This window comes from Oxyura jamaicensis, chromosome 3 (genome assembly GCF_011077185.1).
Source record: "Oxyura jamaicensis isolate SHBP4307 breed ruddy duck chromosome 3, BPBGC_Ojam_1.0, whole genome shotgun sequence".
In the NCBI taxonomy this organism is placed as follows: domain Eukaryota; kingdom Metazoa; phylum Chordata; class Aves; order Anseriformes; family Anatidae; genus Oxyura; species Oxyura jamaicensis.
The window spans coordinates 92,321,287-92,337,470 of record NC_048895.1 but is presented as its reverse complement, the minus strand read 5'-3'; the positions used below and the strand labels follow the sequence as shown (position 1 = coordinate 92,337,470).

At 38.4% G+C, this 16,184-nt stretch overlaps 1 protein-coding gene across 1 annotated transcript in view; it reads left to right on the top strand.

Moving 5' to 3' along the window:
* PRIM2 (DNA primase subunit 2) overlaps positions 1 to 16,184 on the top strand; it is a 112,213-nt gene that overhangs the window by 75,086 nt on the left and 20,943 nt on the right. Inside the window, exons 11-12 of the mRNA XM_035322520.1 lie at positions 8,341 to 8,467; positions 9,969 to 10,051. Of these exons, the coding sequence (XP_035178411.1) occupies positions 8,341 to 8,467; positions 9,969 to 10,051 (210 nt within the window). The remainder of the gene's footprint in view (positions 1 to 8,340; positions 8,468 to 9,968; positions 10,052 to 16,184) is intronic.

Below are 16,184 nucleotides of genomic sequence, written 5' to 3'. Positions count from 1 at the left end.
GACAATGTGATTCTGTGTTATAAGAAATCATGAATGAGCCCTATGAGACTAAATGCTTTACGTGTTTACTGTGCTTAAGTAAAACTAAAACAACAGGGGCTTTTTTTTTTTTTTTTTTTTTTTTTTTTAAGAGTACTGATAGAACTTGGATAAGCAGTAGGAATTCAGTTCTTAGACTTTGCAGGGGGCCCTGGCCAGTCTTTATCCATCAGTCTTTATCCATCTTCTTCTAAAACCTGTAACACGTGCTACAGTGGTATACGTATAAGTATGGATTTCTCCCAGTTGTGATGCAAACTTACTGAATTTATTTTTTCCTTGGTATACATATTCTTTACACTAGGATCCTAAGATGCCATTATGATCAGTAGAGATCTAGCCAATACAGTCAATAGTGTCTGGAGATGATTTATTTAATGAGCCTCTGGGTGCCTACGTTAGGGTGAATTGAATTGCTCCCCAGGCTCCTGATTGCATTGACCTCCATTGACAGCAATGAAAGAAGTCTAGATTTAGATGTCTGGAGCTGAATCTTATTCCTACAGATGCACAACAAGTCAGTTACTATTCTACTTCGCTTTAACTTTCTTAGTCCTTGTTATTGTTCTACATGCCACATTTCTGTCCACTTTGCAACCTCTCAAGTCTTACATCTCTATCAGTGATAATGCTTTTTGTGTTCTTTGCCATTAAGTGTTTTGGTGACGATTATTCTCTGATGACCACTTCAGGTAAAATTAATGCTCTTCGTTTACTGCTTACCTTCTGCTGAAAGAAACACTTGGAAATTCCATCAGCTGGCATGTCTGAATATTGAAATGTAAGAAACACTGATTGAAGGAACATCAGAAAAATCAGTGTGCTTGTAAATCATGGAGTATTGGAAAAGTTTTTTTTTTTTTTTTTTTTTTTCCCCCCCCTTTAACTGACTGGAATCCCTTGATTTAGATGCTGTTCTATTTCTCACGTAGCTCTGCTTTAACCACTAGTGAAGTCACTGTAAGATTTGTTAACTTCTCATTTTTTCTGTTATTGAGGAAGTATTTATATTTGCCTATATGTTTATAAACACACACATATGTTCATATATTTCTCACCTTGTGACCAGTAGTTTCTCATGTCCTTTCAGGCAGCTCAGCCTTGGGCCAGGACTGCAGCTTGTACAGGACCTAGGAAGGAGAGACATGTCATTGCTCTTTGTAGGTTGGTAGTTCTCTAGGGGTTGTGTTACTGGGACGGTCCATGGCAGATGCAGGCCCTACTGGAAAGCTACAATCACCTTACTAGCTATTGCTATCTTTGTCTTGCTTTAAGGCAAGACAAAGAATGGAAACCTTTTTCATTTAAAGAATGAAAACCTTTGTGTTTTGAGACATGGTTAATATATAGCCACATAAAACATAAGTGTACACATAAAATGCTGTGGTAAATTCTGTCTGACAGAAAAATAAAATTCTTTCATAAAAAAATTGATTATTTTTCATCTCATTTTAAGCTTTCTTAAATACTCCTTTTGTGGAGTAAATATTTGGTATTCAAGATTGTTCTCTAATACTAAAAGGATTTGAGAGTTCCATTAAAAACATAGGGAACGGCCTACTGAAATCTGCTGATTTAAAAAGAAAACACATAATGAGGTTTATTGAGTGTTCATTTGATTGAATGTATTGGTACTATACATTGTACCAATGTATTTTTGTAGATACTTAAGAAAAGCATGTTATCTGTGGTGGTACTGTGAGATACTGCCATTTTAATACAGCAGATTAATTCATGTTTAAAATAAGAATTATTTATTTATTTATTGTTTTCTATTTATTTATTGTTTTCTATTTATTTATTGTTTTCTATTTAAAAACAAAGCAACAAAACTTATCACTACCTGTTTAGTGTTAATCACCATTTTATAATTTGACTTGTTTTATTATTTTTATTTTTGTTTCCTTAATTATAATTCACAAACTACCTTATTTCTTAATGTAGTTGTTTCATTTGAGTTAACAAAGAGCTTACACCTCTATGTTCAGTAGCGTATGTTCAGCTAAGTCGTTAAGGCAAACTAGATTACTGCTAAAAAGCCTACGTGGATGTATTTTTGTATGAGTAGCCTGGGGTAGCCCAAAAACTAGTTCGTGGGTCATGCAGCTTACACTCATGTGGACACTACACAAGGAATTTAATTGATCGTAAACTTCTTGATTTCCTTGTAGCAGATGAAGACACCTCCAGGGCAGAGCACTTCTTGCCTCATCAGATATGGAAAATTTGAAATGGGAGGGGAAGGGGGGTCTTGTACTTGATGCGAATCAATCTGTAATGACTGCCGCACAGCATATTCAAAATTTCCAGCTCAATTTTAGCTGAGGTTTCTGATCTGTACCTTGAAGCATAGAAATTGTGCTACAGGTTGAGAATTTAGCATAAATGGAACCTTTCTGTAGTTGGCAGATGGCGAAATACCTATTTATGTTCCTAAATGAAAGCCATGCCTGGGGAAAGATAACCTCAAATTGAGGTTATTTTAAGAATGAGCTTAAAGAAAGAAAAAAAAAAAAGGACAAAGATGTGCCAGCTAAGCAGCATCAACAGTAATGATTTGAGTGACCGCCTAGGGAATGGATGAAAAGTGAATCAATTATTTCACAAGATACACAAGTTTATGCGATAAATTTATGAATTTGAAGCTGTTATCCATACAGGTTCAACAATTTTAGACAAGAAGTTACCCAATCACTGCTTAACAAAATGGTTTAACAGCATTACTGCTTTGAATTTTGCAGAGCTGGAACTAATCTGGTGGTCAGCCAAGAAGCTAGACAAAATTGCTGCGGTCATTTTGCTTAGTTGTGAGATTTTAAATAAATAAATATCCCAGGACTTTTAAGGAATAAGCTCATAAAAACTCACAAGAGTATATAGAAGTAGTTAAAATGAAACATGAAAGTTTTGCTGAAGTGTGAACATGAGCATGAACATGAGCTCGGAACACCTGTCAGCAAATTTATTTCCCATGTTAGTATGCATGCTGAATATCTGAATTGGTAACCTAGATAAGTTTGCAAATGACAAAATTTATGGAGGACTTTGTGCTATTCCTAGAATCTGTAATGCAAATATGACAAGTGACATAAGCCAAGTAACTCGTGGTTCTGACATGATACTCACTCTGCAGTGGCTGAAGTGCTTTGCAAATGTTGTATATAATTGTTCTGTTCTTTTGAAGTTGTCTTCAGTTGTATCTAATTGATAACTAAGGCACACATGAGCCATGCTTCTTTGCTTTGTTTTAACAAAGCTTTTCTTCAAAGGAAAGCGTGTACCTGCCGTATGGTCTGTATGACGTACATTGCCATTCCATACCCTAATATCTTGTGTTTATGTGATCAAACTCTAATGACAATAACATTTCCATAAATTCTTATCTAGAACCTAGTAATCTGATACTAGGCTATACCAGTTGCAAACTTGTGTGTGTGTGCGCGTGTGTATATCAGGTTTTATATCATATCATCTTACATATACCTTATTTATACCTTAACTTATACACATCTTCTGGTGAAGGAAATCTAACAGAGCATGTATGCCTTAACCAGCAGTTTTAAGGCAAATTCATCTGCCTTAGTCTGATACCTCTGTAAATATACCACATAAAAGCAAAATGTGAGTTCCTTGCTACATTACATGCATACACCCAGTGAAATGTCCTCCAGCCTCCTGGATTCTGGCTTATGGTCCGCTGGTTTAGCCTTGCCCATCAGTGCTAAGAGCTAACCTTCCTGTAGGAAGAAGTCTAAGAACACTTCAGTGTCGCTTGTGTTAGGATGCCTGGGATGATCGTTAGTACATTCAGCACCATGCACTGGACACCACAGCCCATCACAAGTACTGATGCATGAAAACATATGCTGCAGAACATAGGTGGGCAGTTTTATCTCAGGCCAGATGCATCCTAGAGCTCTGTGTAGAGAGAGGAGCAGTCAGAGAACTGAATAAACTAGATAGAGGAAAACATAATGTAGGTAGTTGAGTTGTGGGCTATAATGTAAAAAGTTGCAGAGAATCCACATTCTGAAGTAATACCCAACAGTAGGTGGTCTAGTATATGCAGTTACTCAGTAATATAATGGTGTTACTTGAGTGTTACTGTTCTATTGTTTCTTTTGTCTCGGTGGAAACTGTCACACAGTAGGAGGTGATGTACCTACTTGTGCAGCATCATTATTGTCAAGCAGCTTCATCTCAGGCTTCAATAAAAACCTTGAACGTTTTTATAGGGCCATCACTAAAAAAGTGATTCTTCAAATCATTTTGAGTTTTCACCTTTCATAGTTTTCTATCATAATTACCTTTTGATAGATTGCATAGTTGGTCTGTACTGTAATAGTAGTTTTACAATTTTGGCATTTTTTTTTTTGTGAAATAGTTTAAAAACGAGTTATCTATAAGCAATTAGAATGACCCTGCAAACACTGACATGCGTGATTTGTTCTGTACATACCCTGTTTTGTTGAAGGAACTGGGATAATCCCAACACATCTGTTTGGGGGTTTGGAATAAATAGGAAGGGACAATTCCTCTGCCTTCTCGTTTCTGCAATTATCGAGCCCATCTAATTACACTTATATGCATACATTTGTGTACTTTCACTGGCAATTGAAAGGGATCGCTTCTGAGAGGGATTTTTCTTTGTGCATAGCCTAGGGTAATAGTATTGGGAAGGAGCTAGTCTGATCACTGAGCTCATACCCAGCGTACAGGGGGCTGTTCCCCAGGACCTGCTTTCTGAAATGAAACGCCACAATTCGTGGCTGCTTCCCTCTGAGGAACACCGCACAGCCCCTTGGATATTGACGCTGCTAAAACTCTGTTCTCTTGATCAACGACCAGAAACACTGAATCACAAGGACAGGAGAGGTCTTGGTGAAGCATGTAACTGTGGGGGCCAACTCAGCTGTGTTATTCTTTCCTTCCCTTTGCTGCTGCAAAGGCTCTGAGAACAGGTGACAATTATGAGTGTGCATAAGCAAGTGCACAGTTGGGCAAGTGTTTGTCACTATGAATCGTCTTCTCTTACAGACGAGAAGTACATTTGCCAGCCGTTGCTATTGGACAGAATCCTTCTCCTTCAGAGAAACAACTGGTTTGCACATGAAGGCTCTGTAGTGTGGAGGATGGATTTTGAAAGGGGCTGTTCAGGAGCACTGGGGTGTTTATGGTTAATTCCAGAAGTGTAACGGAGTAAATGTGGACCAGGAAGTATGATAGTGGTGTTGGACAGCTTTAAATCTGCCAAGTAGCCACAAAAATACTTTGTGTTCTCTGAAATTTAAGAATAATTTTAGAACAATACTTATTTTAAGCAGTTTTTAATGAATTCAAGAGATTGAGCATAACCAGCGGTTGCCCATTACCATTACTGTATTAATTTCAGACGAATGGCCACTACTGAAAAACAAGCAAACAAAAATGCCTTTGCATAATTTCTTTCTCTCTTTCTTAGCACTAGTGTTTCCATTAAAAAAGTGGTACAATTACAATGGCAGAAATAAAGTGATACTTAAAGTTGCTTCTTTTTTAAGCATTTTATGCTGCTCTGTTCAGCACAGAGAGGATTCTCACCTGAATAAGTAAATTATTCCGTCTTCTGATATCTTAGTTTTAAGTTCACATGTGGTAGCTATGTCTATTTCTATACATTTTATTTTTTCAAAATACTATTCTACTGTAATTATTACTAAAAAATAAAAGTAATCCTGGCCCAAAGAACATATAGGTGTGATGAAACTGATATCAAATGGCCTCAGAAAATCCAAACAGGGTTACAAGAAAGCAATGAGAAAATCCCCAACCTGTCCCAAGGCCATGTTGTGTTATTATGTAGCTGTTGTTTCTATTTACTGCAAAAGCTGCTTCTCAGCATAAAATAATGAGTTAGGTAGTAAAAGTAGTTTCTGTGGGCATTAAGACAAGTGATGTGAAAAGTATAGCTCAAGATTGTAGTATACAGCGCTGTTAGAGGGTTGTTAATTTTCTGGCAAACTAAGCAATACATCCGGAAGCAGTCAAGATTTGCTTTTGCCTTACAAAAACCTATCTGCTTTGCTTACTCAAATACCCTGTCTTAAGCAAATGAAATGTGCATTCATCCAGTCTTCGCAAAGAAGGCAGAAAAGTTCCAGAGTTTCTGCATGGAAGGATATGTGGCTATGTGACGTTTATCTTAACAGATTCTCTCAGAGGTTGGGAATTAAAATACACACATCTTTGTGTCTGATATTTGCTGTTTTTCAGGAGTTTTGAAAGAGTAAGTATACCAGTTCCCAGCTCCCACTTAATTTCCGTGCAGTGATACATATGTACTGGCATGTGTGTATTTATATGTAAGTGTATATGCACATATGTAAGTGCTAACATCACATTTTCACCACCATAATGCTGTCTTTTGCTGTATTAGGCTTTCCTGCAGCTGGCAGCTGCAAAGGCTGTATTTAGCTTTTGCAGCTCCTGCAGGAGCAGCAGCACTCAGCCAGCAGCTGCTGCTTGCGCTGCTAAGGTGAGGGAGTCCTCCTGCACCTGCCCTTTCTGAGGGCATGCACATGCCTATAGCACATGGTCCTACACTCTTCCACTTCTTCCTAAATTACCGCTGTTCATGTTTACTCATCAACCAAACATTTCTCCCCTGGGTAGAAGGGATATCCCTACGTACTGCAGCCTGCCTGGGCTGTGCTGGAAAACACAATGCTATGGATTTGAAGCATCTGTGGTTTTTGGTGCTCTTTTAAAATAAAAGTCACTTTGTCAAATGTATAGTAAGGATTAATTAGTCAGTGTTTGTTCAGTGGTTTGGATGCCTTAAGCCTGATTTGGAAAAGGAGTGCTGCATATTGTGCTTGTTATACTAACTTGATTTCAGCAGTGTCTTGGTGAAGAAGTTCCTTTTTTCACCCATCCAGAATCAGGTGCAACTTACATTTTTATTCTCAAAGGTTGTGTATATGTTTCAACATACTTGTTATTATATAGATTTTGTCAAGACCGTTCAAATATCATATTAAGTAAAGCATACCTCTTCTTCTGTTTTATTTTGTATGAGTTTTAGCAGGTCAAGATAATTTCACAGATGTCTGAATTACCACTGGAAATCTGCAGACCAAGCAGAATTGCTCTTATCTGTTAAAGAAACAGAGTTAACCAGTTATGTGCTTGAACAATTTTTGTCTGTATTGACCTCTGTTAGTAAAATAATGGAGTTAAAACTTTAAGTTGTTTTTGACAAGAAAACAAATTCTTATGGCAATTGTTTTTGTGAAGTTCTGTGCCTGAATTAAATATAAAGTTAATGCTGGAGCATTAAGAGCACAGTTGTTCTTTTATGTATTGTAGCGTTTTTGAGAAGGAGAGAGACAGAAGTGTAATTCTGCACACAGAGCTTCATTATTTCAACCTATTTAATTTTTAAGAACTATTTTGTGATACTTTGGGCAAAATCCTGTAAAAAAAAAAAAATTGCTAATGAGAAGTCTCTAACTTGTACTTCAGCTCCTCTAGGAGTGTGTATTTGAACAGATGTTCCTTGATGGCTCACAGCAGCTTACCAAACTTTGTGGAATCCGTGTGTGAAATTATTCTGATTCTACCACAGATCTTACGTCAGCGACGGCCATATGTAAAATAGCATGAGCTTGTGTTACTGAATCTTCTTCACAGGACTTACTAAAATGATATACTGATAGCAATGTACTTGGCTGCCAAGATAAATGTTTGTTTATGCCTTTAGAACTTTTTATTGCGGGAGTTTGTATGAGTTGGGTGTTTATTTCTGAACAAAAGAGAGATGCCATTTTTTTTCATACAAAGCACTCTTAATTCTAGACTCTAACAAATTGAAATTCAGTGCTGAAACAAAGTATAGGTGAGGCATTATGCTTTGGGAGTATAAGAGTGTGAACCTGAGTAAGGAAATTTGATTTGCTATTATTTTTCCGTGATAAAACAATTATTTTATGGACAATTATGAAAGGTTTCAAATTGCCATGTCTTCTGCATTTACTAACATCTTGGGTTTCACAATTTTGATCTTTAAATCATCTTTAATGATTACTGCATCAGCTTGAAAGATCTTAATTCTCATTTCTCTTCTGACGAGTATGTAAGATATGTATAGGTGCATATACAAGTTCATGTAATATAAAAATCAAATTTAGCAGCAAACAAATCTGTTTTATTTTTTCTCAGTTTGAGTAGATTTGGAGGATTGACTTCATAATCCAGCATTTCTATTTGCAAAGTAAAGAATCTGGCATAGGATATAAATATATATGCTTTTTTTTTTTGTAGTTTGACAAAGGATATGCTTACAGCATTCGCCACAGCTATGGGAAAGAAGGAAAGAGAACAGACTATACCCCGTACAGCTGCATGAAGATCATCATATCCAATCCACCGAGTCAAGGCGATTATCATGGTGAGTTCTCAAAACAAAGAGAAAAGGAAGTCTTCAGCCTTTTCTTTGGCTAAAGAAAAGAGTCAAATGGATTTCGTTTTTTTTCCAGTGGTAGTAACTTTGGACTACTAAGATAGTCACTGCTGTTCTCTGTTAGTCTTCTTGTGATTACTCTTACTTGCTTAATAGTATCACTCAAATTCAGTTTTGTACTCTAGTTCTTTTTCCTTCCATGCCCTTCTTCCTGCTTTGTGTGCCAGAAAACAAAGTTAATTTCCTTTTAAGCTGTGCTTTCCAACTGGCAACCTTGTTCTGCTTATAATAATTGATTTGGTTGTCAGAAATTTAGGACATTCAGAGCTCTTATAGGTTCTTAATTTCTAGTTGTAGGATAGGGTAAATTTATAAATGACCTGGTATTGACATTTGTAACTCTTAGGGACTGTTGGCATTGAAGCTATCACTGTGGAAGTCATGGCTTATATACACATCCGAGACAACATAGATACTGCCGAGGGAAGCTGAACAGGGACTGAATTTACAATGTTTTCCAATATTTTGAAGAAATAAATAGTTAAGCAGTTTGTTTTGCTATAATGTGTAATGTGAAACTGCATTGTTTATCCCTTTACAGAGGTCATAATAGTGGTTATATAGGGTACACAGTATTTGAGCTTTGTCTTTTATACTGAAGTAATTTGAAAAATCAGTTTTGTAAAACTTGTGTCCTTACTCAAACAGAATTTACAATTGGAATTTACTTCTTGAAATTCCTGCTTCAGAGTAAGATCATGTTTTCCGTAAACATTATAGTTTTCCATTGACAAATTATCTGGCAAAGTATCCAACAAATTGGAGTATTGTCTGTCATGTTACTCTTGTAATCTCTTCAATTATGTATTTAATTTTGAGATCAAGGTCTTCAAGTGTTCTCTTTAGATCGCACTTGATAGCTTTTGGCTCTATATGTATTGAGTTGCACAGTGCAAGGAGACTTTAAATATATAGATGTTATAAAAGGTAAGCAATTGGAGGGGTTCTGAGATATGAATTAAATTGAACTGAAACTAATGCAAACTGTTATTCAAGGTGGTGGAACTTTCTAAAGTAATATTTTAGAAGGAACTGTGCTTTAAAGACAAGTTAACTATCATTGTCTTTTCCGCTTTTTTTCACAGCTCTTAAATGTACCAGTGCTATCATTGTCAGGAAAGAACTAAAAATCTCTTTTCCTGTCACAGAATGAGAACTGTGGCCTGTTGATGTTAAGATATTTTGTGTAACTCTTGAGAGCCTGGTGCCCTACTAACCATGCAGTGGACTAATTAATTAAAAAGTTTTTTTTTTAATAAAAAAAAAAAAAGGAAGAAAAAAGTGAACAATTGCACATACGAGCAATTAACTTTTTTATTAATAAACTGTTAGACAATTAGAAACAGTTTAGTTGGTCTCTTGAGTGTGTTACTCTGCTAACTCCTGGGTAAACAACCTTGTTTGTGAGCTTGCTTGTTTTTACTGTCAGGGTGCCCATTCCGCCACAGTGAGCCCGAGCTACTGAAGCAGAAGCTGCAGTCATACAAGATCCCTCCCAGCGGAATATCTCAGGTAAGGCATATTTTGTTTGGAACTTCCTTTAATGAGGCCCTGTTTTTCAATTGTACTTTATATTGGTGTAGAAATGCTGCATGCAATTTGTCAGTATGTTTGTAAAGTACCTCTTCTTAGGGAAGGCTTAAGCTAGAATCTTGTCTTTCTTGCTTCAGTGCTCCCATTGATGTGTTGACTGTTGTCATCACCTTTTTCTTTTGCTTAATATTATGAGTTTTGTTTATTACTATAGTGGATGTTAGTCACTGTTTCCTATAATAAACTTCTAAAAAAAAAAAAAAAACCCAACCCTGCATCCATTTTACTGACTTCCCCTAGAGGACAACAGCTCGTGAGATACCTGGTGAAATTTAACACGTTTTAGCAGCTTTTTAAAAGGTAACAGTAAATTGATAACCTGTCATCTATAGAAATAGCAATGCAGAAAATGGAACTTTCACATGTGTGCTGAAGAACCTTGACCTCCCATTCATTGTTCTTGCAAGAGGTTAAGGATATAAAAGAATGCTGTTGTCCTCACTGGAGGGAGAGACACAGGTTAGAGCTCAGCTGAGACAGTTCAGGAAAAAATCATGTATATTAACTGCCTGAAATCTACATCAAGTCTGTAGAAAAATCTTTTGTTCATGTGGAGTATCAACACTGCTGGTCAGGTACCAATGAAGTGTTGAACTAGTTAGAAAAAAACGTGAGTTTCATTTAAAGTAATTTCCCTTGGAGGAAGTAATTAGGATATAGATTAAAAGAGAATAGTTTAAAAGATATTATTGTTCATTGGAAGTCATTATTCACAAATTCTAGAAATCCCCAGACTTTTTTTTAAATTTTTTTTTCCTTTCTTTCTCTCCTGGACCGTATTAACTGTCTTTCATGTATTTGACAGGCTAGAGATACCTTTCTTTGGCTTTTTTCCTTTTTATATGCATCAAAAATCATGCTGCCCTGAGATTTTTATCCTGCTAATCATTGGAAAGATTGGTATGGATTTCCTGTTTTAGCTGCCTTGCTATGTGTGGGTAGGATTCAGCTGAGGCTATTTCTTCAGCACACTTGCACAATGAGGTAGGATCTTTATATTTAATGCGGTTCCTTAGCTCATTTGTGAATTTTCTGTTTGTTTGTAAAGTAGGATTGGGACTCATTACAAATCTTAAATTTTCTTATCAAAACTGAGTAAGAGAAACCATCTTTATCAGTGGCTGGAAAAGGATATAGTGCTGTCTAGGAACTCTGTGCGGTGAGTTTAAGTGCATTGAGAGTACAGGGCTCTGCAGTGGCCACTCCTAGTAATAAAAACAAAACAAAATCAAATGGGATCCAATGGGATCCTGGCCTGCATTAAAAGGACCGTGGCCAGCAGGTCAAGGGAGGTGATCCTCCCCCTCTACTCTGCCCTGGTCAGGCCTCACCTGGTGTACTGTGTCCAGTTCCGGGCTCCCCGGTACAAAAAAGACAGGGATCTCCTGGAAAGAGTGCAGCGGAGGGCCACAAAGATGATACGGCCTGGAGCATCTTCCCTATGAAGAAAGGCTGAGAGACCCGGGTCTGCTCAGCCTGGAGAAAAGACTGAGGGGGGATCTCATCAATGTGTATAAATACCTGAAGTGTGGGAGACAGAGGGATTTAGCCAGCCTCTTTTCAGTGGTTTATGGGGAGAGGACAAGGGGCAATGGCCACAAAATGGAGCACAGGAAGTTCCGCACCAACGTGTGAAAGAATTTCTTCACGGTGAAGGTGATGGAGCACTGGAACAGGCTGCCCAGGGAGGTTGTGGAGTCTCCTTCTCTGGAGATATTCAAGGCCCATCTGGACACCAACCTGGGCAACCTGCTCTAAGGAACCTGCTTTGGCAGGGGGGTTGAACCCAATGATTTTTCAAAGTCCCTTCCAACCCCTTCAACTCTGTGATTCTGTGAAATAATAAAGCTGTCTCTTCCTGGGTTTTTGGAAATGGATATTTTACATCAGTCAATCTGAGATATTCAGGAGGAAGAGGATTGCTTCACATCTGTTTCCAAGAGCTTTTACCTATCTTATAATTGCCACTCCTCATTACATGTGACCACTAACAATTCAGAGTCTTTCAGTCCAGACTGCAACTTTATAGAGTATTCTCCAGTGCTGGTGGTAATTGCTGACCTTCCAGTGGTATCAGAAATGTTTTTTTCCTTTAGTGCAGTGAATGGTTAGGAGGGGTGAATGGTTTGTCGATCCTTTGAAACCTCTGATATAGTTGCTTTTCCAGTGTCTCAGCCTCAAGATTGACATTCACTCAAACTGTATGTACCCTTTGAGTCTGTTAGACATTCTGCTAACTCCAGATCAGTGAGAACTTTCTTAAAGCTCAACAGGTTTATGTTTTTAATGAATCATTCAGAGCTTGACCTTTCAGCTACGTATTTTAATAAACAGAGTGTCTTTCCTGGGGCTCATGGCTTCTTACACTTGTTCCTTGCTTTGTTTCAGATTTTTTTGCTGTCTTCAAATGTGTCTTCATTATTTTTTTTGTTCCTTTGTGTGTTCTAGACAAGCAGGTTGTCACAATGTGAAAAATTCCCTTCAGTGATGTCAAAACCAGATCAATGCATGTATTGCAGTGTTTTTTCAGTTCTCTCTGCATGGTTTATGGTAGTACTAAGTGCATTATTCTGGACTGAGAGGATACTAAAGTGGCCTCATACAGGGGACAGCAAACTTGAGAGGAGCCAGAGTTTTACATCAGTGATGCAGGACTCAGGTGTCTGCAGTGTATGAAAGGCTCTCGCATCCATTTAATGAAAGTGTGCACAGTAGTTGAGTCATCAGATGTGTGTGATGGTGCCATAGGTGAGACACAGTAAATAAAGACCTGTAGTGAATCTGGAAACTTTTTACAGTCAAGGAGATCAGAGTTATACCCGTGCTTTATTATCTCACGTGAGCCCTCTCTTGCTCCCCACTCTGCTGTTGTGTTTACTCAGGCCAGGGAAATCACTGCTGGTCTGGGAAGATTGGACAGAAAGTCATGCAACACTGGTTTTGTAGCTGCTTGCATTTAAGAGTCTCAGGCATTACAAGCTGTGATCCCATGGCATTCTTTGGCAATTATCACCACACACCTTTGATCTCCAGAATAATCCCCAGTTTCCCAGGATCTTCACCCTCTTCTTTCTGCGTTCCCAAGTCCCAATTTTTCTTCATCCTAATAGACTGCCTGCAAAATATGCAATCAGCTTCCTAACTGATGGTTCTGTGTCATGTCTCTTTATTAACTGGAAAATTGGAACAGGTCACTTCTGTTGAGTCCAAATGTTATCAAAATTCACAACCGGCTCATATCGGTTCTAGCTAGCTAGCAGGTTTGTGCTTCACAGTTTGGAAGTTCAGTTTTGGCTATTTACCTCCCACCCCTTATCCCTGTCCCTGCACATGTACACCATTGTCTGCCACCCACCAGTTTTTACAGTTTTAGCTATTATTTGCCTCCACACATACAAGAACACGATACCTGTTTGGTTAGAAAGTGTCTGCACTTCCATACAAGTCTCTTTTGACACAAATGTGGGACCCATCAGTCAGCAATTCATTATTAGGACTCTCTAGTTATTTAGCAGACAAATTAATACAGTTGTTCTCAGCCACTAATAGGTGATCCAGTCCAGTGACTTCCTGGAGAGTTTTTGGGAATGGGATTATCCCATAACAGACTTTATTATTATTATTATTATTTTTTATTTAACCCAGATCAATAGGAGGTGTTGACAAAGTTGTTTGAGAGCTAGTCAGCGTCAACGAGAATTCATCTCATGAGACCTCACTGCTTGGTTGATGTGGGTAATGCAAAGATTATATCCACCCGCTCCATTACTTGCAGACCCCCACTTTCCCAAACAAGTCTAGTATTAAAATTTTCTCCCTTTCCCAAAACACATACCTGTACTTCATGTTCTCAATGTCAAAAGTAGTTCCTTCTTTTTATATTCCTAGTTTTTTAGGTTCAACTAAGAAGTAACCTTTTTACCATTTCTAGAAGGGGTTAGCAATGCAATGTCTTAGCAGATCCCTGTGGAGGTCAAGGAATCATTCTCCATTGTGTTGTGTGTGAGGAGAACTAATTGGATTATCACAAGAGCTAGTAGGATCTACAGCTATGAGCTCATTACCCTATGCAGAAGAGAGGTTTTCTGTTTGCAGCCTCCTCCGAGGAGTAGATGGAAGGATGTATCACTACTAACCTGAAAAGCAAGGTAGTAACTATCACCACTGCAGCAAGCGATACTCCCTCAGTATATCACCATCAAGAAGTAAGCTGGGAGAATATTTGAGTAAACAAGAGTTGATTCAAGCTACTGTGAGATTAACCTTTTTGGATTTTAGTTAATACATTTTTCACCTAAACAAAATGTTTCCAGAGCTAGATTCCTTATATGCTATCAGCATAAGACGTGCTTCTTTTCAAGAATGTGTCAGTTTATACCCAGGAGACCTCTTGGGTGGATGGTTTGTGCTGTAAAATGTTTCCTATGTTTATCTGACAATGTGTGAATCTATTATGCAGCCATTGTCATGGAAACAGATGAGATTTTCAGAAGGCATCTCCATGCTAGGTTTCAGGCAGCATTTCTGTGCGTAAGGGCACGAGGTCTTCTGAGCTTGCCACCTAGAGTTCTGTTCACGTGCTCACCAAGCATTTTGTTACATACAGTCCTGTAGTTCTTCTTGAACTCAATGCTCCGGGGCACTCCCTCTTCTGGGTAAATGGTGTTTGTGAGAGGAGTGTATCGCGCTCCGTATTTCAGTTGAGCAGTAGTAGATGCTTCTCTCCTGACCGCAGAAGCTCGCTTTAAGGGGTTGACAGTTTGAGAGTTTCTGTTCCCTACTAAGATTAACTTCTCATTGTGAAACTAAGGTTGATTGGAAATTGATCAGGCCTGCCATAAGTATCAGCTTCCCTCATCAGGAGGTGCCAGAGAAGCTGTGGCAGCCCAGGCCATGCACAAAGAATTTTCCATTGGTGGCTACTTTGTACCCAAAAGATAAAGAGCTGCTGTCTTAACTTTAATTTGTTCAAGTATGAATCTAGATGTTAAAGCTTGAATTTGATGGAGACCTAGCTGACGTCTTTGTCAGCAGCGCATGGAGGCTTGCAGTTCTTAGCTGGGGGACTCTCATTTTTTCATAGCTGTCTTTGAACCCTTAGTATCTCCAGTTCATGCACAGTGATCTGGATCAGAACTGTTGTTGTTTGGGAGTGCTTCCTTTCCCTTTGTTCAAACATTTTTTAGTATTCATCGAGGTCCTGGTGACAAGCTATTCTTCAGGATGTTTTTTGCTGATTAGGGTCCCAGGGGTTGTTACATCCAATGCTCTTTTGATGTTTTAAGTGTTTCTCTTCAATAATTGTGCTGTCTGTCAGTATGATTTATGCCTGAATATGCTGTGTTCAATAAGGGGATGTAGACTCCTGAATGGTGGTGGTTTATCGGTCACAAAGTGAGTTAACAGTGCTTTACAAATCCACATCTGATGGTCTAGTACGTCAACAACCACATCAGTGAGCTTTTTCCCCAGTTCTCCTGTAACTTTCACAGCTTATCTGAAGAGGTTCTTGAATCATGAAAGCCAGGTTGCTGTCTTAGTTGATCCCAAGTTGATCAGAGATGGCTGCAGGTGGGTTTTGACTTCTCAGGAATAAGCGCAAGCAGCAACTGATGGGTTTGGATGCGTTTCCCATCCTGTATCTGGTTTATGCCTTCTGTTTTTATGGGTTCTTTCCAAATCACTTGTGCTCCAACTCTATTTCAGTTCTGGGATTTTAATCTGGAGTTTTAGAGTACTCAAACAGAGTGCTGTTTTCAGTCTTCTCTTTCTAGGGCTGTCGTTCATACTCTTGAGATAAGTAGTACTCTTTTTCCTTTCAGGTTCATAAGACCAGGAAGTTCCTGAGGTTTTTCATACAAATAAAGCATTCAGTGGGTCTGCGGTGGGAACAAAAGCCATCCTCACAGTGCTTTTCCAAATGGCTCCCTGTGCATGTGAAACAGGAAAGCTGGACTTTGGGACTGTGGTACAGAGTAAATACTGCCAGACCTGGCATGAGTTGGTAGTCAGTCTGAGCATTGCTTCCACTGCAGTCATTTTGTAGTAGAGC